The sequence below is a fragment of the Passer montanus genome, unplaced genomic scaffold (genome assembly GCF_014805655.1).
Source record: "Passer montanus isolate IOZ18808 unplaced genomic scaffold, ASM1480565v1 scaffold115, whole genome shotgun sequence".
Lineage (NCBI taxonomy): Eukaryota > Metazoa > Chordata > Aves > Passeriformes > Passeridae > Passer > Passer montanus.
The window spans coordinates 216,214-241,393 of record NW_024358167.1 but is presented as its reverse complement, the minus strand read 5'-3'; the positions used below and the strand labels follow the sequence as shown (position 1 = coordinate 241,393).

Sequence of the window (25,180 nt, the reverse complement as noted above, 5' to 3'; positions counted from 1 at the left end):
CTGGAAATTGCTTGGGATAACAGTAGCACCTACTAATTAGGCACAGAGATTTGCAAAGCTATTGAGAGCTGTTCCCCTCTCTGCCTGTGTGTCCAAACAGCACCAGGCTGTTCCCTCAGCCCCTCTGAGCTGCCTGGCCTTCTCTATGGCCTTCACAATGGAAGATGAGGTAGAGCAGGATGGAAAATGAAATTGCTGCATTCCCTGCAGCTGCTTTGCAACACCTGTGTCCTCAGCACAGAAAAGAAACAGGAGGCTGCCATTAAAGCTTCATGCAGGACCATGAATTCCCAAAGTCACCAAAACCAGGGGAAGAGCGACAAATGATGTCAGACTTTTGAGTTTGGTCTGAAGCAGCTGCGTGTCTTCCTGCAAAGAGCATGTCAGCAACCTGGCTGCTAGCTTTTAAGAGCCCCTGAAAAGCTCTGTAGTCATGGCAGCAGGATTAGATCTCATTTGTGGAGCATAGCAACAGACCACGAAGGAAAAAAAGAAAGGAAAAAGAAAAACAAAGAGCTGGATGCCCAGACAAATTTGCCAGACAGAGCCATTGAGTTTTTGCACATACATTATTTCTGCTGTGTTTTGAGGATGACAGAAACAGGGAGCGGGGACAGAACCAAGACAATTCCTGGTGAGCTCTGGGAGAGACTGGAAGATTTTTGGCTAAGTTAGCTGGCAGAACATGAAATATAGTCTTTGTCTTATGAATACATTTGCAAACAACAATCATTCAGCAATCACAGATGCATTAATGAGTGTGTCCCACTTCTGTGATTAGCCCAGCCCTTCTCTGGAAGGAAAGTTTCTAAAGCCAGTCAGTCTAAAGCTGGCTGGGGCATGCCCAGGAGAGAGCCCTGGTCTCAGAGTGGGAACCTCATCAAGGCAGTGGATCCTCCCAGCACCCACAGATACTTCCAGGATGCTGGACTCCATTGAGAGCTGCAGTCAGCAAAAATAAGAGGAAGGTCTTGTCATGCTGGAGACAGCAATAAAGCATCCCGTTTCACTGGAAGCCTCAGCTGGTCTGAGCTCTTCTCAGCCACACTCTGCTCTCTGACCTGTGTGAGATTCCACAGAGAGAGGCTGTCCCTGGGGAATGGATCCTCACTCTGCTCTCTGGAGGCAGCACCAGCAGCTGGCTCTGCCCAGCACAAGCCTTTGCTGCAGCAAGCCAAGCCTTCCCTGCAGGGCAGGGCAGCAATGGGCACTGCTTGGTTCTCATCCCAGAACCCAGCCTCAGGCAGCTGATGGACATGGAAACCATCGTTGCCTTCAGGGAAGGAGATCTTTCTACATGGGAAGAAAGAGAAGGAGGAAGAGCAGCTTTTATCAGCTGCTGTGGGAAAATGTCCCCTGAGCAACAGGGAGGCAGGGCACAGTGCAGAGCATCCTGCTCAGAGGGGAGAGCAGGGACAGAGGCATAGGATCAGAGGGTGTTGGTTTAGGCAGCTTAGACCACTGTTCTTGTCTCCCTCCAGCTGTCTGATGGCTCAGCTGCTCCATTCCCAGAACCCAGCAGTGTGAGGAAGGGAGAGGGGGAACAAGGACATCCTTGAACCACCCAGAGCCAAAATGTGTGTTTGCCAGAAGGAAGGGCAAAGAATTCCCTGGAGTAATTTCCCTCCTCTGAACAACCTAGAGTTGCCACAGTTGAGTCTGAAGGAATGGGTATTGAACCTACACAAGCCCATATTTGTTTTCATAGGACTGGAGTTCTGAAACTGGCCTGGGAGGAGAGCAAGGATTGACTACCTGTAGTGCTAATCTTGTTCAAAGCATCCCAGGGATGCTCTTTAGCTGTAAAGGTGGAAAGCATTTATCCCAAGATGGGAAAAGCAGGCACTATTGACTCTTAAGGAGCAAACCAGTGCAGTGGAAAAGTAACTCACTGGGAAAGGACAGTGGGAAGTCACTTTGGAAGCAGATGTGAGAGGGTTTAGTGCAGAAGATGCCTGAAGAAAAAGGTTATAGTGGAGCTCCAGCTGCTGGTGACTGTGCAATGCAGGGAAGAAGTCATGTTCCATGTGTAGGAGAGAAAGGGACAAGGCTAACAGAAGGTGGTAGAATTGGGGGAAAAGGAGATAAAAAAGGAACATTCTAAGAACAGCATTCAAATGGAAATACAAAGTTTTCCTCAGCTGCATCCTTTAAACCAAGGAGAGATTAGAGAAGGCATTGAGATGATTCACCTGCAAAGTTCCCAATCCATTCCTGATGGGAGGGGCAGGGCAGCACAGCCCCCACAGGCACCATTGAGGCAAGAAGGGTGCAAATTGCACATATTTTGGCAACTTGCACAGGTGGTCAGAAGAGGTTTGGTGCAAGATCCAGACCAGACCATTGTTTCCCTACTCCCACTTATGCAGGAATCCAGAAGGTGGCAGAATTACTAAGCAGGTGGTTTCCCTATGGGAGAGAGGACAGTGTTCTCCAGGAAGGTCTGGGCTGGTCTCCCTGCACACAGGGAGCATCCTGCCTACAGCAGGACAGACCCTGACAGCCTCCCAAAGGTTTGCCTTCATCTGGGTCAGTCAAGGGAAAAACACCACAGGAAGGGGTAGACAATTCCTTCCTGGCATCCATGCTGGGCTATCAAAGCAGTTCACCTTTTTGCAGCCCAGTTTACCACTGAACATAAGAGCAATTCCTGTCCTGGCCATTGGAGCACTTGTTCCAGCATTTCCTTTGTGAGCAACCTTGCTTTAGAACAAAAGGAAGAACTTTAATTTCTTGGGAGCCCTTCAAAACTAACCCATAGTATGCTGTGACTGAAGGGAAACAACTTAAAAACATCATTTCTTGGGACTAGGAATGGGCTGAGAGCCCAGAGCCATAGCCTCTGCTGCAGGGCATGGAATCAAACCAGCCTGGATAGTGCAGCTGGAGCTGGGAATTCCCACCAAACCTCCTCAGACCATAAATGCTCAATCCTGGATATCAAACTTCCAGCTGAGGGAGAGAGGAACATGAAAGTGTGGCCACAACTGTTCTGTGTCTGTCAAAACACATCTCAGCCAGAAGATGCTTTGAACCAGGTGTTTCTGAGCCAAGGCTCCTGTGGGGCTGTGGTTGGATGACTTTGTCTCTACACTGAACTATTGAGGCTCTGGGAGTTCCTGACAACTGTTACTGAAGCTGGATTCAAATTTTCCAGTGCTGAACACCAGTGAGATGAGGCTGGATGGGAGCACAGATCCTTGTCTGCTCTCAGAGTCCTGATGACTCCCACCCTCTTCCCCATGCCTCAGGAATCTCCTCCTCGAGGTTCACCTCTCAGATGCTCCTGCATTTTAGCCAGCTGACTTAGTAGCCACTGAAGTAACAGCCCTGAAAACCAAAATACAGCTTTTAAAGACACACCTTTTGTCTTTGCAGATCATGTGAAGATGACTATGACACAGATGAAGTCTTACCTCCCCCTGAAACTGGAGACAAGTCAGACAAGCTAATTATCTCAGATCTCTGAGCTTAGAGAAGTGGAAGACCCATGTCTTTCAAACTGGATAGCATTCAGTCCCAAGGCACTTGGGGTTTTTCCTTAAATCCGTCATTGGAACAATGTGCTTTATTTTGTACACTGAAACTTGAGACCCTTTTTGTCTTCCTGTGTAATTGCAATAAGGTAATTTCTATGAAAAGGCTTTTTACTATGTGTTATCGTGCACACTCACTGAAAATGGTGATTGCACCTTGTTTCATTTCTATATAAATTCTGTTATGTCCCCAGATGTGCAATAAATGCCAGCATCTAATGATTACCTGTAACAGCTGCATGCAACATCTATAGTGGTCATTTCTCAGTTCTGTCCTGTGCCACTCTGTCCCCTTGGCTTTATATCAGGAGTGACAAAAGAGCTGCCAAATTAACTTAAATGTGTGTCTAGAAATCTTTTAAAACACAGGTCACAGTGAAGTTCTTTTTTTCCTTCCTGTCCTGGAAACAAAGGGAGCGTGCCTGCACATGGGGAGAGTGAAGTCCCTTTGTGCTTTGTCCCCAAGCTCTCCCACTGGCTGCTGGGCTGTTTCACTGCTGTGGATCTGTGAGCAGTTTCTGCCCTACACCACATCGTGTTCTCCTGGAATTGGAGATGGAGTTACCTGTTCTAGTCCTGTGTCCCCTCCTGTGCTGATCTGGCTCTGGCCGGAGCTTTGTCTGTGTGGATTTCTACTTTGTAGGAGTGTTTTGCAGAGTATTTACAGCAAATACAGATCTCTGCTGTGTTGAGACTGCTGTGCCTGGTGTGCACCAGTTCCGTCCATTCCTGTGTTCTCCTCTCCTGTAGCCTTCTTCAACCTGTAGCCAAGAGACTGAGATACTGAAGAAAAAAACCCAACTCCCTCTTTTAACTAGTAAAGGAATTAGTCTGTATTATTGCCAAAATTAATTTTTCTCCCAGGCTCAGGGAGGAATGCTGTAACTAATGAATTCTTGCTTTAAGTGCAAATTAAACCAACTTTCCCCCTAGAATCACAAGTGATATCTCTGCTCTCAGCACACACTGCTGCTGCAGCTGTCCCTCCTGGCCAGCAGGAACTGTGGTTCAGCACAGGGGTGATTAGAACAAATTCTTAATTTTAACCCTCATGTATGTACAAGCAGTTCTGGGCCTTACCTTCTCAGCTGGGACAGGTCTGAGCCCCCCAGCTGTGCCCAGTCTGTCATGCTGGGTTGCTGTGTGTGCCCTGGATCTCCTGTACCTCCCGTGAGAGCCTCAAGCTGTGCCTCCTGCAGCATTCCTGGGAGATGGCTGCCCCTGTTCCAGCAGGCTCCTGCTGCCCTCCCTGGAGGCAGAGCACACCCAGGCACTGCAGAACTCTGTGTCCCCACGGGCAGGATGGGATGGAGCCTGTGGTACCTCCAGGAGTCAGTGCCCAAGTGAGGAGCAGGCTGATCACTCCAGTGCAGGCTAGGCTTTTCCAGGAGCCTCTGAAGCCCAAGGCCTGCCTGCCTGCCAGGGGGATGTGCTGCTGCCTCCCTGGGCTCACAGCTCTCCCACAGTCAAATTTGGGAAGAGAGAAAGGTTTCAGCTGAACTGAGCAGATGCATACACACCCCCCAGGATCCTGGACTTGGTATTTGGGAAACTTCTGGATGCCCACATTGTTAGCAAAGGTGACCTGCATCCCATAGTAACAGGTGAAGCTGGGAGCACCCTGCCCAAACCAGGACAAGCCCCTGGAATGCAGTGAGCACACAGCATGTCTGGATCTCATTTCCATCACTGCCACAACCTCGAAGAGAAAACCTTCCCTGGGGGTGATTCCACAAATGCCCAGAAGCAGAACCACCAAGGAACTGACTGCAGGAATGGACACAGGATGGAGGTGCCACAGCTGCTGCTTGGAACCAGCTCGTTTTCCTGAGAAGAACCTGGGCACAGCAGGAATTCACCCTTCCCTCACTGCCATGGTCCAGAGGGGCCTTTCAGTTTGATGTCCCTTTACATCTCTCCAAAGACTAAGATTGCTCAAAAGGAACAAGAAGCACCTGACCCCATTCTAAGCTGAAATGGAACCCTCCAGCAGCAGCAGTACTGCAATGCCTCGTTTGCCAGTTCTGGAAGGCCTCAGTCACCCAGCACTTCAGGGTCTTTCTTCAGGGCCTTTTGCAGAGGGCCTTTAATTCAACCCACCCCTGAATTCAGGCTCCCACCTCACACCATGCCAGCCTGAACTGGTGCCTTTCTTTGCAGAAGTCAGAACCCAGAGTCTGGTGAAACTCACCAGCTGCCTTCCCAAGGTTTGCTTCAATAAATAGAGACAGGAAGCTGATAGCTGCTCTGCTGAGCCCAGAGCCAGCCCCTCTCTCCTACAAACAGACATCCAGTACTGCTACAACAACACAGAGTGAATCCAGACCCAATCCATGCTTTCTGGTGGGTCAACACAAGCCAAGCTAATCCAAAACCCCCCCAATTTACAGCAAATATTTTGCATTCTATGTGAATTGAAGGACAAGCTGCAGAAGCCACTGTTACTGTGGTGGCAGTGCAAAATCTGCAGTAATATTCCAGGAATGGAAATCCATTCTCTGTCCCTAAAGTACTTGAAATAACCACAATTCAGCAGGCACATGTGCATTAATAGAGGATGTGTTCTACACCCCACTTGTGACAGCCCTGTCCCCAGCTGCTCTGGATGGGAGGTTTGTAACTCTGCAGGATTTAACTGAGGTAAATTTGGGAATTCCTGTCCTACTTTGCTTTTTTCTGGGATAGTCAGGGGTGCTTGTGTCCAGCCAGCAGAGCTGCTCAGCTGCAGAGAAGCAGCCCCAGAATCCCTGCCCAAAAGATTTGCAGGAGTCCCTTGGCTCTGGCTCTGCCTCCTGACTCCATGTCAGTGCCACTTCAGATGCTGCATCCCAGGAAGGACACATCCTGCATTGTTCAGTGCACATCCAGCTCACATGAAGGCTTTTTCCTTACGAGTAGTCAGAAAAGTGAGTAAAACACAATTTTGCATGATAAAAATATGACTGTGCTTATTTGTTCTCTCTAGTCTGCTTTTGTCTAGCAAAATGAAGCCCTGTGTTCTTACAAACCCCTTGCTTTTTACTGTTGTATCACAAACAGTAATACAACTGTGATTGTCTTGTATCATAAATATTTTCTCTCTGCAGTACTAAGATGGGAGCTGTGGCTCAGTATTACTGCTGGAATGGTACTAGTTGGATTTTTTTCTCAGTAGTACTTGCTGCATCCCAGTTTTTGGCAGTGAACCCTGGGCAGTGCTCCAGCTCCCCTCCTGCCTCTGAGGGCAAGTGCTGCAGAACAGACATGGGCAGCAAGAGAGGGATTCCAAAGCCTTCCTGCCCTCCTGAACCGAGGATTTAACAAAGCTGACTCAAGACACTCTAACCAAGGTACTGGGCTTAGTTTCAAAAACAAAATAGTCCTGAAAGACCAACGCTAAGTTCACTGAACTTCACTGTAACCGTATGGATTTGGAGTCCCTAGATCAGTATCTTAGGTCTATGCAAACAAAACTGAACCTCAGTGACGAGCACGAGCTACTGTAAGAAAAAATAAACAGAGCTTCCCCTTGTGTGCTCATCTTCTCACTGTATCACTGGGTGAGGGGGTTAGAAACTGAATATTTAATAATGATAATAAAGGTTCTCATACTTTGTAAAAGTAGTTTTGGAGACATTTTGTGGTGGCATGGTTTGATCTTTGTATTTTTACTTTATATTTTCTTCTTTTTTGGCAAATAAAGGACTTTTGAATTTAAAAAGGAAAATCTGTCTTGGTGGTGGGGTAGAGTGTTACTGCTCACTTCATCTCCAGCTGCTGTGCCAAACTCTCCTTCCCTGCTGTGGTGAGTTCACACCACCCAGGTACCTGCAAGCAAATGCCTTCCAAAGCCAAAATTCCAGGCTTTCTTCTCAAAAATCCTGGGAGAAAGCAATCTGACTGGCCACTTACCTCACTCAAATCTGTGTCCTCAATGTGAAGAACTGTCATGTGTGACTTACCAAAACATCCAACTCCCTCATTTTAACCCGTCCTAAAAAAAAAGACAAAATTGCAAGTGGAACAAGGAAAAAAAAAAAGAGAAAAAGAAATAAAAATAAAGGGAAAAATCTAATAATGCCTTTTCTAATTTACCTTTATGCAAATGCTCAAGCAGAGTTTGTGCAGTGTGGTGCTCTTGTATTGCTTCACCAAGGGGTGCCTAAATGTGTCTATAGAACAGCCACCTTCTGGTGAGTTTCTTTTGGGTATCAAAAGCACTTCAATTCCTAAATTTAAATAGTTAAGGCCAAAGAGCTGCCTCTGCTGTTCTTGGTAGTACTGGAAGCAGCATCACCTACCTTTCAGAGGGGATTTCCTCAGTTGTGCCACACACTTGGAATGATCCTTACAAAGGTGCTTGTTTCTGTCCTTTCAGTTCTCCAGCTTAGCAATCAAAAATCCTTTTCTGGTTTGCGTGGAATTTAAGTAAGAATTATCTGGGGAGGTGGTGCTTCTTGCATGCAGTAAAAAGATGCTTCTGTGCTGGGTCACACCACAACCTCTGCACCATCCCTGTGCCACAGCTGTGGGATCTGTTCCTTGAAGCTCTGGAGTTTCACTGAGGGAGCAGCTCCCTGCTGTGCCAGAAGCAGCTGCCTTGGCAAACTGGCTTTTTGGGTTCCTTTCTCTGTAACTCTGCAGGTTCTTCTGACACCATCAAATGCTGGGGCTGGCAGGGGCAGCCCTGGGCTGTGCTGAAGGCACCGAGGGCAGCTGTTCCCTGGGAATGTTTTCAGCTCCCATGCAAGGGAAGAACATCTGCAGGGAGAGGCTGCTGTGCCCAGTGCCTCTGGCTCTGCACTGTGGGCAGACAAGCCAGGGAAGGAGAACCAAAGGTAACACATCCAGCAGGTAATGTTTTGTCTCCCTGTCCCCCCTCTGGGATTTAATCCCAGCCTCTGGTTTGTCCTAGGATTGTTAAGGTTGGAAAAGACGCCCCATGATCACCAAATCTAACCTTTGAGAGCTCCACCCTGCCCTCTACGCCCCATCACCAACAGCCACATTGCCTTGTGTGTCTGAACGTTTTTTAACATGTCCTAATGTGTGATACCTGGGAAAAGCCTTTCCACTCCACAGGGAAGTGTAGAGGGCTTCTCTTCCTTGTTCACAACTATGTTCAGATCTGAATGGTCAGAAGCACTGCATTTTGTACCACTACACATGACCAAAAACTGCTTTTTGATTCTGCTCTACAAATTACAGGGTTTTGATTAAGTTTGGCAGTTAATCCCTGCCTTCAGGGGGATTGGGAAGAAAACTGGAATATCACACACTTCCTCTGTAAGAAATCCCCAAGCAGCTCCCTCTGTGCCAATGCTGAGAGCAGCTCCCGGATCCAGAGAACTGCAGGAGGAACACCGGGAATTCCGGGCAGCCCAGCTGGGGCCAGGCTGGAGCTCAAATAATCACTGAGCTGCACCCACCAGTGACTCCAGCTCCTGGGGATGGGCAGCAGGGACAAGTCCCTCCTGGGCTGTGCTGGACTGTGCCCTCACCCTGCTCTCTGCCCAAGCCAAGGCAGGAAGGCCCCAAAGCAGGAAGCTGCTGTGGAAGGAATGCTTTCCCAACTGGAGCTGCTGGAATTCCTGTCAGCACCAAGACGATCCTTTCCATTGCTCAGCTCACAAACAACTAGCCAGGAGGGTAAGGAAACCAAACCAAGCCAACCCTAATTTAAACAATTAGAGAATTAATCATCAACACACTAAGTAGTATTTAGACACTGAGTTCAACATATGCCACACTGATGCCTTCAGCAATTGCCAAATAGAATTAGAAAACTAACATTTATTAAATCAATTTGAATTTTAATATACATTTCAAGAATGTGGCAGCATAAAAGGAAATGTTTTTTAGAAACAACCTGAATCTACCATTTGCAGTTTTACATTAACCATCAGGGCTCTCCTGTCGACGCTCCGAAACACTCTTGACCTAAGTTCTCCAACTTTTGGTACCACATTGAATGCAGCAGTGAGATAGTAAAGATTCCAAATACTCCCGCATTTCTGGAGCAAAGGTACTTTGTATTTAATTTAATGAAAGTCCTAAAAATGTACCATCAACAATCTCGGCAAAACTGAACAGCTCTGCAAAAGCATTCCGACACAACCCGTGCTGCGCAGCCACTCCCAGCCTCCGGGTCGCTGCTTCGCTTACACGCAGTGGACTAATAAACAGATTTACATTAGTAGGTCACGATCAAACCACCAAATTAGAGACTGGTAGGATCCCTCTGGGTCAACACAAAAATCACATACAAGTTTAACTAAATACATTTTAATAGGACATCGTTAAATCTCATGAGGGCTAAAAAACACAGATCTTAGGTACTTGGGTTGGCAAATAAAGACAAGAATACTAAGAAGCATTTTCCACCATTTACTCATTATCAAAAATATTTTTCAACTCTTCTTGCAAAACAAAAACAAAAAAGTACAGACTGGACACGTACATCACATTTTTCTTCCTATGGCTTTAACCCCCCACCCTGCCCACCCCACAAAAAAGACGGGGGGAGAAACAAACCAAAACCAACAAAAAGCTCTGACCACATTCACAGAAAATGACACCATGGTACACTACAAAACAAAAGGAGGTGCCATTTGTGTCCAAAGGGTTTTTGCTCATTTCTCGGTGAGGAACCGTCATTGTACGTGCTTTGTGCCAAATCAAAGCACACCCAGCGCCGGGCCGGAAAGCACCGCAGGGGCTGTGCCTGGGGAAGAGGGAAGATGGAAGCAGGACAGGAACTAAAAAATCCACACACTATTTAACATGCTGCTGAAACAGGAATGGCCTTTAAAATCAGACAGTAATGTTTGTGTTCGAGTCAGCCCATGCTCGGGTTGTGCTCTGTCATTCCAAGAGGAGAATTTCTACTTTCACAAAGCAATCTCAACATTTTAGGCTTCCAATGAAGCCCTGAAGGCACAACTAAATCTTGTGCCTGCACTCTTATTTAGGGATTGCGCTGAAATCAACCATTTTTGCACAAAGCTGAATTCCTGAGAGGAACTCTTTCACTGTAACACTTTTCCAGATAAGCTCGACAACTTTGTGTTATTTTTCTATTTTCGAGCCTTTTGGCCCAGGCTGAAAAGCAATGACCTTCAAAAGCTATTTTCAACATTTTAGCAAAAGTGAGATAGGTTCAGGGTGGAGTGAGTTATAGCTAGCTTATTGTGTTTAGCAAACACCCCAAAAATTTGACCTTTGATAGCCCTGGATCCTGTGCCCTGGCTGGGAGGTACCTGGCAGCAGGGAACTCCCCTCCGTGGGAGGGGTCCCGGCTCTGTTACAAACCTGATCAAACAACCCCCCAGTGGTGATAAGTGCTGCAGCATCTCCCTGTAGCCCTGGCACTGATCAGCACCAGAGGGGGGAAAATCAGCCAAGGACTTCCTGTAACCCACAAAACCCCTTCTCTTCCCTAGAAGCAACAGCAGTAAAAACATCAGGAACTCGGGAAAGGGAGAGGATGGTGCTAATAGAACTTGAACCTTCGTGGGGTACCAGTGATGTTCTCCCCCAGCCCAGCCCCTCAGTGACTTGTCATGCACAGGGGGCTGGCTCAGAGGGGCAACTGAGCAGGGACATGACCTGTGAAGTGTTAGGAAGACAAAGCCCACGGATGATGATGTCATTACCAGGACGGGATATCCAAGCTGGAGCTCGACCTTTGCATCCACCCGACCCTCCTGAGCCTTGCCTGCAGCCATCTGAGATGCCTTTTGGCCTGCCAGCTCAGTGCATTTATTAATCTTTTTTAACTGTATGCTGTTCAGTAGAGGGCACAACCAATTCTCACAATCACCACTACCTACCCTTTCTGGAGTGTATCCCCCAGCTTGTGCTGCCTTTCCCACAGGAATGTCAGGTCATTTCCTGCTCATGTTGACTATAACCCATCAAATAATTATTTCTCTACGCCATCATCTAGCACAGTTGAGATGCACTATCTGGATGCTACACTGAAGCTGAAGCTTTGACTGAGCACAAAGCATGAGCAAGTACAATGAGGTCAATATATTCCTTGTCAAAAGATCTTGTGATAAAATCATTTACATCAGCAATCCATCTCAAACTATGAGGTGCTGTAAGAACTAAAAACAGTTTTAGGGTAACTCCTCCATTATCTGCAACTATTTCCCAGACACTAATACACAGAACATAGCAATGAAAAACACTTGATACAAGTGATCTAAACGCAGGAGCTCCAGCAAGTTAAACAGAACCATAGCTGCCTTAAACCTGTAGCAGTTCCCCTACGGATGGCAGGGAAAAGAAAGAAAGGTTCAACAGTCATATCTCATGTCTATAGCTTCATCCAAACTTTTCTCATCATGTGTACTGGCAGCTATAAACGTCGTTACTGGTGACCCTGTCACATTGATTACACTGGTGCTTGTGCTGGCATTGCGCACGGCAATGCTTGTCACATTAATGCCCAAAGTAAGCCGAGTCTGCTCCAAGGCCTTTTCTGGCACTGCAAAGGCCTCCAGCTTCTTCTCCCCGTTAGCCATGTAGGAGTTTTGGCAGCCACGGCATATGCAGTCAAGGCAGGCTTTGCGGTTAGAGTAGCAAGGGCAGCGTTGGCCACGGCATGTAAGAACACTTGGATTTTGGGTGGCACGACCACATTTACACCCTTTCTTTTCTTGTGGCTTTTTATACACAGTTTTTGTTGGGCTTCCTGGCATAACGTTACTGCTGGGAACTTTCTCCTTTGCCTTGTCTTTTGTTTTCAGCACCCCTGGTTTGGCTTTTGGGTGGGATTTCTTAGGGGCGTGTTCTAAGTTCTTTTTCACGCTTTTGTTAGACAGGAGCACAGTTTTACTGATTTTGGGAGTAGTTCCTCCATTAGGTACAGTCGCAATAGGCTGCAAGGACATTTTATTTTCCTGTTTGACTGTGACGGGAGCCGACGCTCCCAGCGTTGGGCCGCAGATGATGCTGGAGATGGGCAGAGGCTGAACCTTCTCGCTGTCGCTTTCGGAGCGAGAGCGCTTCCTGTTCAGCTTCACCACCTTGGGCGTGGCTGCCGTGCAGGAGAGCCCATGAGGAGAAGCATCTGTGGACATGAAAATGTTATGGCTGAGGGGAGGGGGGGAGAGCTGCAGGAAGGGGCCATTGGCCATGTTTGCCTCCAGGCCGGGCTGCAGGTTGGAGTCGCACACCTCGCTGCTGGACACGGTCTCCAGGCTGCGCAGCACCTCCTCCACGCTGAGCAGCAGCGACCCGCCCGGCTTGATGTCCTCACTGAAGCCACAGATGTCGATGCCCGCGGGGCACAGGTCGCTGGTGGCCACGGTGTCACACACGGGCTGCAGGCCGCCGGGGATGTCCTCTGTTTTGATGTAATCCCCGGTGCTGCACACATCGATGGCGGCGGCGTGCTCGGGGGAGGGGATGCTCACGCCCAGCTTCTCCACCGACAGCCCGTTGCAGGGGGGCAGCCCGTTGATGACAGAGCCCCGCAGGTCCAGGCTGGGCGTGCTCTCGGGCAGCGCCGTGAACCCCCCGGGCGTGTCCGTCGCCAGCTCCGAGGTGGAAGGGACCGGGGAATGCGTCAGACACAGAGCCAGGGCTGCGTCTGAGGACTTCTCCGCCTCCTCGTGGAGCGGTGCCCCATCCTTGAGCAGAGCCAGCAGGTCTGCAGAGCAATCCACGGCCTGGATGATGTCCCGGGCCAGCGGCGTCTGCGTGATGTACTCGCACAGCTTCTTGTAGCAGTTCACCAGGATGCTCAGCTGCTTGTTCTCCTCAAACTGCTCGTAGTCCTTGCACCAGCTACACGAGGGCTTCATCATCATCTTCTTGCCTTTACACGTTTTGCAGACATAATGCTGACAATTGGAGTTGGTAGGAGCAATAGGATCTTGTAGCAAATTTCCTATGAGAAAAAGGAAGAGGAGGATTACAATGGACTTAAGGCAGGTTTCCTGGACATTATTGGATGAATTTTTTTGTACCATCAAAAAAAGTTACTCAAAAAGTTGAGTTATTCACAAGAAAACATCCCATCCAAACAACTGCCTGTACAAATTCTCACAGCTGCCAACCTGGTTTTAAAACATTGGATAAAATTAGAAGAAAACCATTACACCACAATGTGTTGTGTGCTGCAGCCTTTAGAAACATTCTCAACTACAAAACTACTGATTGCCTTCTCCCCTTCAGCTTTGTCCACAGAAACTTACAGAACACACAAGATTTCTATCAATTTCCAAAAGTGAAATAATAAACTCCCATGATAACTTACTGCAAAGATTTTAATGGAATTAGTAAAAGCAAATGGGAACAGAGTAGAGAAAGGAAACACTCTGAAAGGAATGTAAAAATCATGAAATATCCACCCCTAAAGGGAAGAAGACACAGTAGACTTTGTGTTATTTTTCATTTAGCATTTAGTGAAACCATCAGAATAAATAATTTTTTCAATATTTTAGTGTTTAGAATAAAAAACTAATAAAAATCAGCTACTAAAGGAATCCACACCCCATGACAACCCAGAAAGTTTCAGGCCCCCAGCACTGACAGTCTGAAAAGTTTTGTCTGCAGATCCCCAAAACTGTAAAAACCTGGAAGAATGACTTTGGTTTTACTTAAGAACAACCCAAATATTACCTAAGGATAAAATATGAAAGAACAAGTGAAACTAAATTTTGTATAGAAACAATCCAACTAGTTCCTATATCCAGAAAGTGACAGTATTGCTTTGCTATTTCCAGGCAGCTCTAGGCCAGAAAGATATTCCATCTCCTAAATTAAACTGCAGAGTATCTATAGTCATCCCCAGCAACAGGCTCCCCTCCCCTCCCAGCAACACATTCCCAGCTTTGATCAGACCTTTCACTCATAAGGAGCCTCTGCTGGATGAGTTACAGCCATCAGGGAATTCCCACCCAGATCTTCCAAAGTGAAAACAATCTGCTGCAACAAGTGAATGAAATTAAACAACTTGGGAAGAGGAAGCAAAGAGCATGTATCAAATCAGACTGGGATAAAACCCTCAAAATATCAAAGATGTTTTCTCTCATTGCTCAGCATTCCCTGATCCCTCTTTGGGAAGGGGCTGCTCCCAGCCCTCCACCTGAGCTATCATTCAGTTGGTGTGGCTGGATGTAAACTGGGTTTTGAGCAGCAAATCACATGAGTCAGTGCTCAGGTTGCTATTACACAGTAATTTTTAATAAATGCAGAGGAATCCAGTTGTTCAGCATGCTGGCAGGTGGCACACACAGTGGCACAGAATGAGCCCTGCCCTGTGTGGCAGTGTGACAGGACCCCACCAGGAGAAGACAAAACACTCATCACATCAAGCTGGGAAGGTTTAAAGCCAACAGATGGAACATGAAGTCACACAGTCCAACCTGCAGGGGGATTTATTGGGTTTTTTTCCCAAATTCCCTTGAAATGTCACAATATAAACAACACAGGCAGAGGTGGTCATTGTGGTCCTAAGATGGAACTTGATTTCAGGAGGAAAGTTCCCTGAGGAGAACAAAACCAGAACTTTAAATCCCACCAGCTCCTTGAAGTTCTGTCCACCAGCAATGGTCCAGCCCCCTGGGTCCTGAGTCCACAGCACCAGCACAAGCTGTGCCCTGGCCAGTGCAGACACCAGAGCCTTGCAACTACAGTGCTCCCAGGGCCAAAAGCCACCAGCATTAATTAATTCCCAATTAATGGCACAAAGCAGCTGGGTGCACTCCTCAGCCTCTCTTGGCTCCTTAGGACAATAAGGCTGAGTTATGATGCTTTACAGAACTAAAATACTTCAGAGACAGCACCAAATAACAAGATACCACCTTAACTTTTAAATAGATTTTTTAAAAAGGCAACACCAACAGTGTGTTTTATTTCTCCCAAAATAAATTTGGCTGAAACTCCTGAATAAGTACAAATGCTAAAAGAGGATACAGGAAAATTTAAATTTCTGGAGGCTTTGAGGGAAAAACCAGACGGACTGACAAGACAAAACACTTCACATGCTCTCACTGCCAGGAAGAACAGAGCAAGTTCTACTCCCAGTAAATGCCAGGCAACCTACACTGGAGAGACATTAGGAATGCCTGAGCTGTGGGAATATTTTCTGTTTCAGCTCATATCTCATTGAATATTCATTCTTCAAAGTTTCTCTCTTGTATGGATTCTGTGGCACTATCACTCTCCTCAGTCTTAGTACTGACAAGTTAAAAAAAAAGTCAACCATGAGATGCTAATTTCCCATAAAATTAAGTTTCATTACTTGTAATACTCAGGGAGGGGCACTAAGTCAGCAGCACTGTCCCACAAACAGCATCTGAGCTGTTTTGGAACTTTGAAGTTTTGCAAAGCCAAGATCTCACTTTTGCCTGGTGGCCATCTGTGCTGCCCCTCTCCAGAAATTTAAAAATGTATATAGATCTCCAAGATATAAACATGGTGGGCCCTGAAGTTAGTACTTTTCCATGCTTATAATTTAGTATTTCTCTAAGCTAAATGTAATTTTTCATTTTATTGGCAGCCACTCACCTGCACAGACCCTTCCACAATTACTGCAGACCCTCAGTTACACAGCCCTGTGTAGCCTGCTGCTACTGAACTTTCTCACTCTTTGCTAAGGGGTTTATCAATACACCAAAAGCAAAACTGTGTTCTTGCAAACCCTCCAATATGAGACTTTCCTTCCACATCAGCTCTTAACTGTCCTGATTTCAGAGAGGTTGACTAAACACATACAATAATATCAGCACTTACAATTAATGAGGAGTATATACAGAAGAAAAACTTTTAATATATTATTTACCAAACATCCCAGCTGATCTGGAAAGGCTGTCCCAGGAGCTGAAGGGAGGTCACTTAAACCACAGGGAATACTTTCTGCTGTGGGCCTTAATGAGCATTATTTCACAGCTGCAGGCATAAGGGGAAGCATCTGCAACTTGTGTCTCTGAGGCCAAAGGGAGGAGAAAAATTGGAATCAAAACAATTGTTAGGTATCTGTACCCAGCAAATATGCTCCCAATGGATGAAATTCACTGGGAAGAACAGGTACCTCTGGCCATTCTCACCTATCCTCAGCAAAGGCAAGAAAGGGCTAAACACAAATATCTAATTTAGGGTCCTTGGAAATGCTACTGGGACATTAATCACTGAAAATTATCTTGGCTTTTCCAACAACCCAAAGTCTTAAGAATTATTTAATTATTAAAGTTTTTTTTGTTTTTTTTTTTTTACAAATACAGTTGTATCCCTGGGGTTCATCCTGGCTGCACTGGGATCACCACAAGAGCTCTGGTGCTCAGCCAGCACCAGGGGCAGCCATGGGACACAGGAGAGGGCAGCAAGGGAGCTCAGCCACCAATCCATGCCCATCAAACAGCACAGTGAGCACGAGCTTATTTTTAAACACGATTACAGAAACAAAAATACTGAGCCCTTACCAAGCTCTGAGGAACAGGAAGCTCTACCCATGTGAGGTTTCACACACTTCTACGTGCCAAGGACCCCAAAGTCATATCCACAGCTGGAGCTTTGACAGCTGCACTGCTGTACTGTCAGCCTTTTCATTTTGGGATTAAACATCATCTGATTGTTTCTACTAAAATCATTAGCAACAGCCAGAAAGCTCCAACAACTTGCCACGTCCAAGCTTCAGAGCCCAGGAGCTCCTGAAGGACAGGAGCTGGTTCTCACAGACTGTGACACCACTGCACAGGGTTTGTGCTCAGCCAGCCCTCTACCTGCAGCTCCAGAGGGAAGGAAGGAAAAGCCCTGCTCTCCCACCTACACCACTGCACAGGGTTTGTGCTCAGCCAGCCCTCTACCTGCAGCTCCAGAGCTTCAGCTGCAGCAGGGAGGGAAGGAAAAGCCCTGCTCTCCCACCTCCTTCCCTGAACTGCCCCCTGCCACTCCACACTGCATCTTCTCATCCCAGAAATCATCAGCTGGAGCCCACAGAAGAATGAGCAGCAGCTCAACGAGGCTTTAAGGCAAACACAACAGAAAATACCCTCACAAAAGCAGCGTTTCCCGAGTTGGATAAACCCCCTAAAAGCACTATTTGCAAAACTATCTGACGACAGACAGGCAGGCATATGATGAGCAGCAAAAAGGTCTGTCAGCCATCTGCAGAGGAATACAACAAATGTGTGGGATCTGTTTTAGAGGGGTGGGAGATCTGGGTACTTCCCACAAAACCAGAAAACTGAACACGTTCTGACTCACACAGATTAGTGCATGGAATGACAGCAGGGAAAGATCTCAGACCCCAAGCCCTAACACCCCCCACTTCCAAACCTACACTCAGGGTGGGCTGGACCATGTTGGATTTGATGCATTTCACCAAAATTGCACCAAGTCAGGAGCCAGATTCCCCAGACTGATGTCTGTCCCACCCCTGCCCTAGCAGTTGTCCATGGCAGAAAAATGTTGGGCAGCCCCTCTCAGATTTCTCAGTGAAATCTGCTGGATCCCCTGTCCCCAGGTGTCCCACCCAGTGCACAGCAGTGCCAGCTCCATGCTCTTAGCTGAGACACCACCACATCTCTGCAATTCCAGGGCACAGCTGAGCCCACAGCTCCAGAACACGAACAGAGCTGAGGGCAGTTCACAACAGCACTACACATGTGTGACCCTTCCATGGGCTTTGACACAAGGTTCTGTACAGAGAAATTGTTCAATTCAGCCAAAAAGTAGAACCAAACCTGTTCCCCAAGACTCCCAGCACAGAACTCCCTGTGAACTATGAGAAATTATTTCTTCCTGCAAACACCACCCTGCCCTTAGATCACCCCAACCACACCACCAGAACTGGACCAAGACTTCCACACTTATAAATTCCTTGCTGAATGTAATGGAAATGTGGGGGACACAAAAAAAGCACTTAAAAAACCCCCCAAATCAAATAAAAATACTTATTTCAAAATTTTATCAGAGAAAACATTCTGCTGGCTACTGAATATTTCTGCACATCCTCCATGAACACACAACTATGAAAAAATTGTTAAAGACATTATTACCCTCGTATAGGGACAGTTGTGACTAATGAATTAATGTTTGTATAACTCTCTGAAAAAATAAAAACTGCACTGTTTTTGCCTGAACACCATGGGAACCCAATTTAACCATGATCAAAAGACAGTTAGACTATTTTTCTTCATATTTGGAGAAACACAGTCAACCTATTTAGCTAAAGTTCAAGGAAAAAAACTACAACAAATTGCATTATAATTGCAGAAGGGACTGACTGCCTTTTTCTTTGAGTCCACCCCCCACATAAGGAACAACAGAACATTTTTACTAAGTCCTATGTCAAAGTTATAGCTCTGTTTGAAAGTCTTTGTGTTTACAAAATCTCTGGAAAAATTCTAAATATATTTTTTACAAATTGGATGATAAAGTTCAAACTTTGAGGCTTTAAGAGATGGATAAATTAATCTTTTTCACCATGCAGTATAAAATTTTCACATAATGTTTTCCAAAAGTCAAGATTGCTGTATTTTGAGAAGTTTCAAATAGCAAAGTTAACATTTCTCCTATGGGTATAAAACAATAACATGTTTCTAAGCTGCAGAAACACAAGAGTTAGAACTTGCTTTGGAAGTTCTAGATCAAGTTCATCACATTCTCCAAGCAAACAAGAAGTAATGAAAACAATTTTTCGCCAAACAAAAATGCTGGAACATCAGAATCTCCGAGTGAAGTGTGCTCTCAAGGGCACGGTGCAGAGGGAGGCAGCCGTGGGCAGGCTCAGCAGAGCCGGAATTCCAGACTGCATCACCGCGGGGCTGGGGCAATTCCTCCAGGAGAGGGAAGTCTGTGCTCGGAAAGGCTGCACTGCCACCACTTCCCCAGCCAGTGCCCAGCCCCAGGGAATGCTTTCTGGCCTTACTAAAGGCTCCCCCACAGCATGCAGGAACGCTCAGTCCGTGCTGAGAGGCCTGAGTGTACACCTCAGGCAGCAAAGCAAACAAAGGCAGAGGAAGGAGTGTGGAGTGCTCCCTGCCCAGGACACAGCTCAGCCATCCCAATGAAGATGCCTCCTGGCAACACATTAACTCCTCTCTAAACGGTGGGGACACAATCGCTTTAATCAATATCCTCAGGCACCACTAAAGCATCCATCACCTCCCAGCTCCTCAAGCACCAACACTGCTCTCCAGTCCCAGCAAAGACAGCACTGCAACTCTCTTTGGAAGTCACTGTCACCCGGCTGCCACCGAGGGGACCACAGCTACTTCTCTTCCTACTCAATTTTCTTCCGAGGCAGACGAGTATTTTTAGTTTAGAAACCAATCTAAATTCTACTGGCAGAACTTTCTGTTATCAAAACTTCTGCAGCACAATGCAGACAACCTTGACAAAGCAGTTCTCCCAGGAGTCACACACAGGGCTTGAAAACAGGAAAGGGAAACGAAGTTGAGTAGGGAGATTTTAAGAGGAAATCACCCAACATGTTCTTGAGTAAAAACTGGTGTATACAGAGATGTGAGACTGGACATTTTATAGACAACTGCTCCCCAGACCAAGCACAAACACAATACCTGCCGCAGAAGGTATTTGATAGGTACTTAGTCCCCTAGCCCATGCTCTCTGATAGTTGTTTCAGAGATGCTGATTATTTTTCACATTCTCCACAAATTCAGAACTGTTTTGGAAACCATTCATGACCATTTTTAAGGGGAAAATCATGTACTTTTAAAAACTATCAGTAGTTTTGTTTACATTATTTCTCATAACTGAAAACAGAGGAAAGAAGAAAATGTCAATGGAGAAAATACCTATAAAACCCCACAGACCCAGACCAATTTTCAAGCATAAAAGGCAGCTCTGATCTGGCAACACAGATCATGAATCAGCCTTCACTCTCCTCAACCTAGGGAGAATGGACAAGGAAGAAGTCCCAAGCTAAACTTTTCCATCACAAAACTTTAAAAACTCATGTTTTTTTCACCCTAACACTCTGTTATCCAAGCTCAACTTAGCCATGGCTGACATCCCAAATGGAAACTCCAGTATCATCCATATAATTAAGTTTTATTAGAATGGGAATTTGTTTCATCTCCCTTATTCCATGTCTGTGACAGGAAACTGAATTTTCCAGGAAGTTTCCATCTGTTTAGGTGTTACTCAAGTATCTCCCCTTTGAGGGAAGTTCAGTCCAACTGTGCAGGCCCAGTTCCCACCATTTATTTCCCAGGGACAGAGTGCAGCACTGAGCTGGAACCACACCCCAAGAGCTGCCGACCAGGGAAGGGCACTGGGGGACACAGAAGCTGCAGAAGCAAAGGAGAATTACCTCAGAGAGAGGAGAGGAAGAGGAGGAGAAGCCTTCAAATGGGCAGAATGGCACAAAGTGGGAAATTTTACACAACTGTATACCACCAACTATAAAGACATTTCAGATCTAGTGCCAAGTATAACTGATTATAATATGTAATTATATTATACACTCTATTCAACTTACATTGGCAGCATAAAACTCTCAAAACAGGCTATTGCTTTTACACAAGAGCAGGAGGGAAGTAACATCCTTACACTAATCTTTATATGGAAAAACAAAAAGTTAACAATTTTTATTTTTCTTTTTAGGCAGTCCATGCCATTGCCCTTGCTTGGGAGTTGTTTCCACGATGCTACTGCAGCACTGAGCCTTCAACCCCTGGCTAAAATCACCAAGAGCTGCCTGAGAACACGGGGTGGGGCTCTGTGAGGTACCCGTCAGCGCTGCCATGGGTTTCTTTGTTCCTGCCCCCTAATCTCCCTAAAGCCACATGTTGTCTCACATCCCCTTACTGGGATTACAGGATGTTTAAGACAAGAACTGTATTCTCATCCTGTATTTCCCAGCACCAGCTGGGTTCCTGGCCAAGCATAAAATGTTGTCCTGCAGCCCTGCCAGCTCCCAAGAACTCTCTCAAACAGCAATAACCATCTTTCACATACCTTTGAAATATCTTTCAGAGATTCCATGATGAAGTTCTCTATGGATAAAAAGCTAAGCTGATCTGACTGGCAATCCTATCTCTTACAAGCATTTCACCTCTTACAAGAATTTCAAAGAAGGCTCTTAATGCTGAAAAGACCAAGATTTGCAGTTACCTGCATGGTATCTGAACCAGAGAATGATTCTAACTGCTAAGATGTTTATCCCAATGGACAGCACCTTTAAAACACAGGAGCTTGTTGCACAAATTCTACTATGCTATTTTTAAACTAAATGTGTATTAACATGCAGTTTTATAATAATTACTTTATTCCAGAGACTGAAACTTGTATTTCACATCCTCAAAACACACAAGGCACAGCCCTTCTGCCTAATGCCCACATGGGAGCAGTTATTTTCAAGTTTTAAAAGCTCTAGGAAATATTGTCTTATACATCCCTATAAAAGGATGATGTATTACCTACAGCACTGTCCAGGAAACTGTCACATGATCACACTTAAATCCTAGAAATACACACACGGCTGTTCCAGCTACAGAACTGAACCCTTATCACCCATCATGAGGCAAGAGGGAGACCTTGAATCCACCCAGAACTGATTCAGCTGACTTACACTGGCGTACTGTATTTACATTTTGGCTTTCTACTGCTGCAACTCCATGTGTGCCAATCTGAATGTGAAATCAGAGCTTTAATTAGAACTTCATAATTATGTGGGTCCAAAAACTTCTGCCACCCCCTGCTATGTGAGCTGGTGTAAAAGACTATGGGATCACAAGGAAATGAGCTGGCTTATGCCTCGTGCTTTGGGAGCACAGTGGAAGCCCAGGAATGTTAGCTGATTTATGTAGCTAGCACTCATTTCTCCTAAAAACAGTTCCCTAAAAATTAAAGGGACAATCTGGACCATGGAATTAATACCTACAGCACAACAAAGCATTACAGAATGCACTCAAGAGAGATTACACACTGAGAAAAAGCTGATGACATAAGGAGCACTAATTTGTGGAGTAACTTCCCAAGGGAATTCCTAGAAGTCCAGCACTTGAGACTTTAACCACTACTGGTACTTCCTGCAGCATTTCTCCCACAAAGCACTCAGCACTTTACAAAGATCTGTGCCAGGAAAGTACCAGACACTCCAAGTTCCATGTCCATGGACCCAGAGCCAGGTATTTGGGTCTCATGGTATAAACAGACAAACAGGGCAGCAAGAAGTGAGCATCAGAAAAGCTTTCAAGCATTAAAACAAAAAAGCCAACCCAAACCCACAGTGCACAGTTAGCTCAGCTGCTCAGAGCAGGGTGCTGAGAACACCAAGGTGCTGTGTTCAGTCCCTCCATGGGCCATTCACTAACATGCCATGGCCCTTGTGGGTCCCTTCCAACCCAGAATATTCTGGGATTCTGGCAGTATTGGGTGGTCATAGTCATGATCTCTCAGTGTAGCCTTTACTTCAGTAATTAGACTTTTAAAACACCAAAGCTAAAAAGGCTTTGATGGTTGTATAGGGTTTAATGACCTTAAGTATTCAGAAGATATAAAAGGTGTAACAGCTCTTAGCACTAAGAGAAAAGGAACACAAAAAGCAAATAAGATGGACCAGCCTTTACCAGTCTGGACTGTAGATTTGTGACACTGGGAACAGCAGAGTGAGCAGTTCTGTGTGGGACAAGCCCACTCCCCACGGCCCCCTCAGGCCCAAGGCAGACACCTGAGTAACTCTGTTTTACTGCACAGCTCCACAGAGTGTGGAATTTACTGAGGCCCTGGGTACTGACACACCACAAACAGGAGTCCAGGAGGCACAGATAAGACTGGTTAATCAGCTGTAAGCAAAACATTTCAAATAAGCAGCAGCTACAGTTATCTGAAACCTGGCCACAGTAGGGAAAAAAATATACACCAAAGGAACAACCCTAATATTCAAAGAAAATAAAGGGTCAAGAGAGAAAGCAGAACCACAGTTTTTAAATAGGAATATCCATGGAGGCACAAGGAAATAGAAGAAAACAAACTAAAAACCTGGTTTGCTCTACAAAACTGAGAGTGACAGAAAAACCAAGCAAGAAAAGCTGAAGAAGGGGGGAAAAAAGGCTCAGGAATTTGGGCAGGGGCAAATTAAAGATAGACAATTTCAACAGCACAGAGTGTAAAACTAAGATTGCAAAAGGCCAAGAAGGGAAGAAGGCAAGGCAAGGAGAACAAAGAACATATTTCAGAAGACCAGGCTTAAAGTGGAGAGGCCGGAGAGCACAGCAATGCAAACACCCAATTTAAAAAAAAAATCAGAATTATATTTACGTATTTTTTGGCAAAAGCAGTCTGGTGACTGACCAAAAGTAGGAAGAATTTATGGGAAGAAAGCACAGCTGGGGTTGGAATCAATTTGACCTAAGTTGATAAGAAATAAAAAGCAGAGATACATCAACAGCAGCATCGGGATTCCATGAGGAAAAATCCTTAAGACAAATTACTCCAGGAAATGACGATGCAGAGATCCTGGGAACGGGCTCCCTCTTTCCCAGTGCAAACAGATCTCTATTTTCAAAGACTTTAAGTGGGAGGAGCCAATAGCGAGAGGATAGGAAGCATCTAACGCTACTTTAGCCGTCTCAACAGTGAAATCCTGATCCTGTAAATAAATAAAATATTTAACTTTCTAAACCCCAGTGATGCAGTTCAAACCCACTGTAACACACACACCGGTACCGACAAACACGGCGAACGTAAAACAACTCTGCCAGGAAAATACGAACACAAACAGGGCAGGACTTAAAACTACCAGAGGGAAAAAAGGAGATTTTTAAAAATTTAACAACCAAGGGGTCTAACAGGTCAGAGCCCCCTCCCGACACTGACCAAGGCTGCAAAGGGAAGTTCAAGGAAACCGAACAGTTTATTCCAGAGCTTCCTCCCAAGAACGGACACATGCCCCCACTCCGTAAACAGAGCAGAATGCAATTCCTTCCCAGTATTCCCCAGCCTGTAACACCGAAATTCCCGATACCGCCTCTGCCCACAGCACACAGAACGCTCGTTCCTGGGGCACAGGAGCGGGGAGAGCCCAGCACACTGCCAGCCTGTTTGCTTTTTAAGGTAATTATTGTTACAGAACATTTATCTACTAGGCACAAAAAAAAAAAAAATAAATTTTTTTTTCCCGGCTTTAAATCCACAGCACACAGAACGCTCGTTCCTGGGGTACAGGAGCGGGGAAAGCCCAGCACACTGCCAGCCTGTTTGCTTTTTAAGGTAATTATTGTTACAGAACATTTATCTACTAGGCAAAAAAAAAAAAAAAAATCAATTATTGTTTCCCGGCTTTCAATCGGAATTACTTATTGTTTACATTTCAAGGAGGGGGGAAAAAAATTACGAAGTTCCTCTTCCCCTGCCTCTACGGTCTGTATTTCGTTTTGGGTATCTTTTACCACACTCGCTCTTAGTCATCGCTTTTTTAAAGCGATTAACTCCACTACACCGGGGTATTCCAATAACCGCTGACAACCGCCGTAGCCTCGATGAAGCAGAGATCAGAATAAAGCGCTGCGTTTTCAGGCGAACGCTCTCTCCGTGCCGCCACCGCCTTGGCAGCGTGCGCGGCTGCCGAGCCCCGGCCGCCGCCGCCTCCCTGCCCTTGTGACCGGCCCTGCCCGCGACTGCCCCGCGCCGGGGGCGGGCTCAGCCCGGCAGGTCCCACTCCGCCGCTCCCGAGCGCCGAG

At 46.1% G+C, this 25,180-nt stretch overlaps 2 protein-coding genes across 5 annotated transcripts in view; one reads left to right on the top strand and one right to left on the bottom strand.

Moving 5' to 3' along the window:
• PPP2R3A (protein phosphatase 2 regulatory subunit B''alpha) overlaps nt 1-7,136 on the top strand; it is a 53,139-nt gene extending 46,003 nt beyond the window's left edge. For all 3 annotated transcript variants that reach the window (XM_039696873.1, XM_039696872.1, XM_039696875.1), the window contains one exon: nt 3,379-7,136. In XM_039696873.1, the coding sequence (XP_039552807.1) occupies nt 3,379-3,469 (91 nt within the window). In that variant the 3' untranslated portion in view covers nt 3,470-7,136. The remainder of the gene's footprint in view (nt 1-3,378) is intronic.
• Nucleotides 7,137-9,887: 2,751 nt separating this feature from the next.
• Nucleotides 9,888-25,180, bottom strand: part of MSL2 (MSL complex subunit 2) — a 17,403-nt gene continuing 2,110 nt past the window's right edge. For both annotated transcript variants that reach the window (XM_039696877.1, XM_039696876.1), the window contains exon 2: nt 9,888-13,416. In XM_039696877.1, the coding sequence (XP_039552811.1) occupies nt 11,819-13,336 (1,518 nt within the window). In that variant the 5' untranslated portion in view covers nt 13,337-13,416 and the 3' untranslated portion in view covers nt 9,888-11,818. The remainder of the gene's footprint in view (nt 13,417-25,180) is intronic.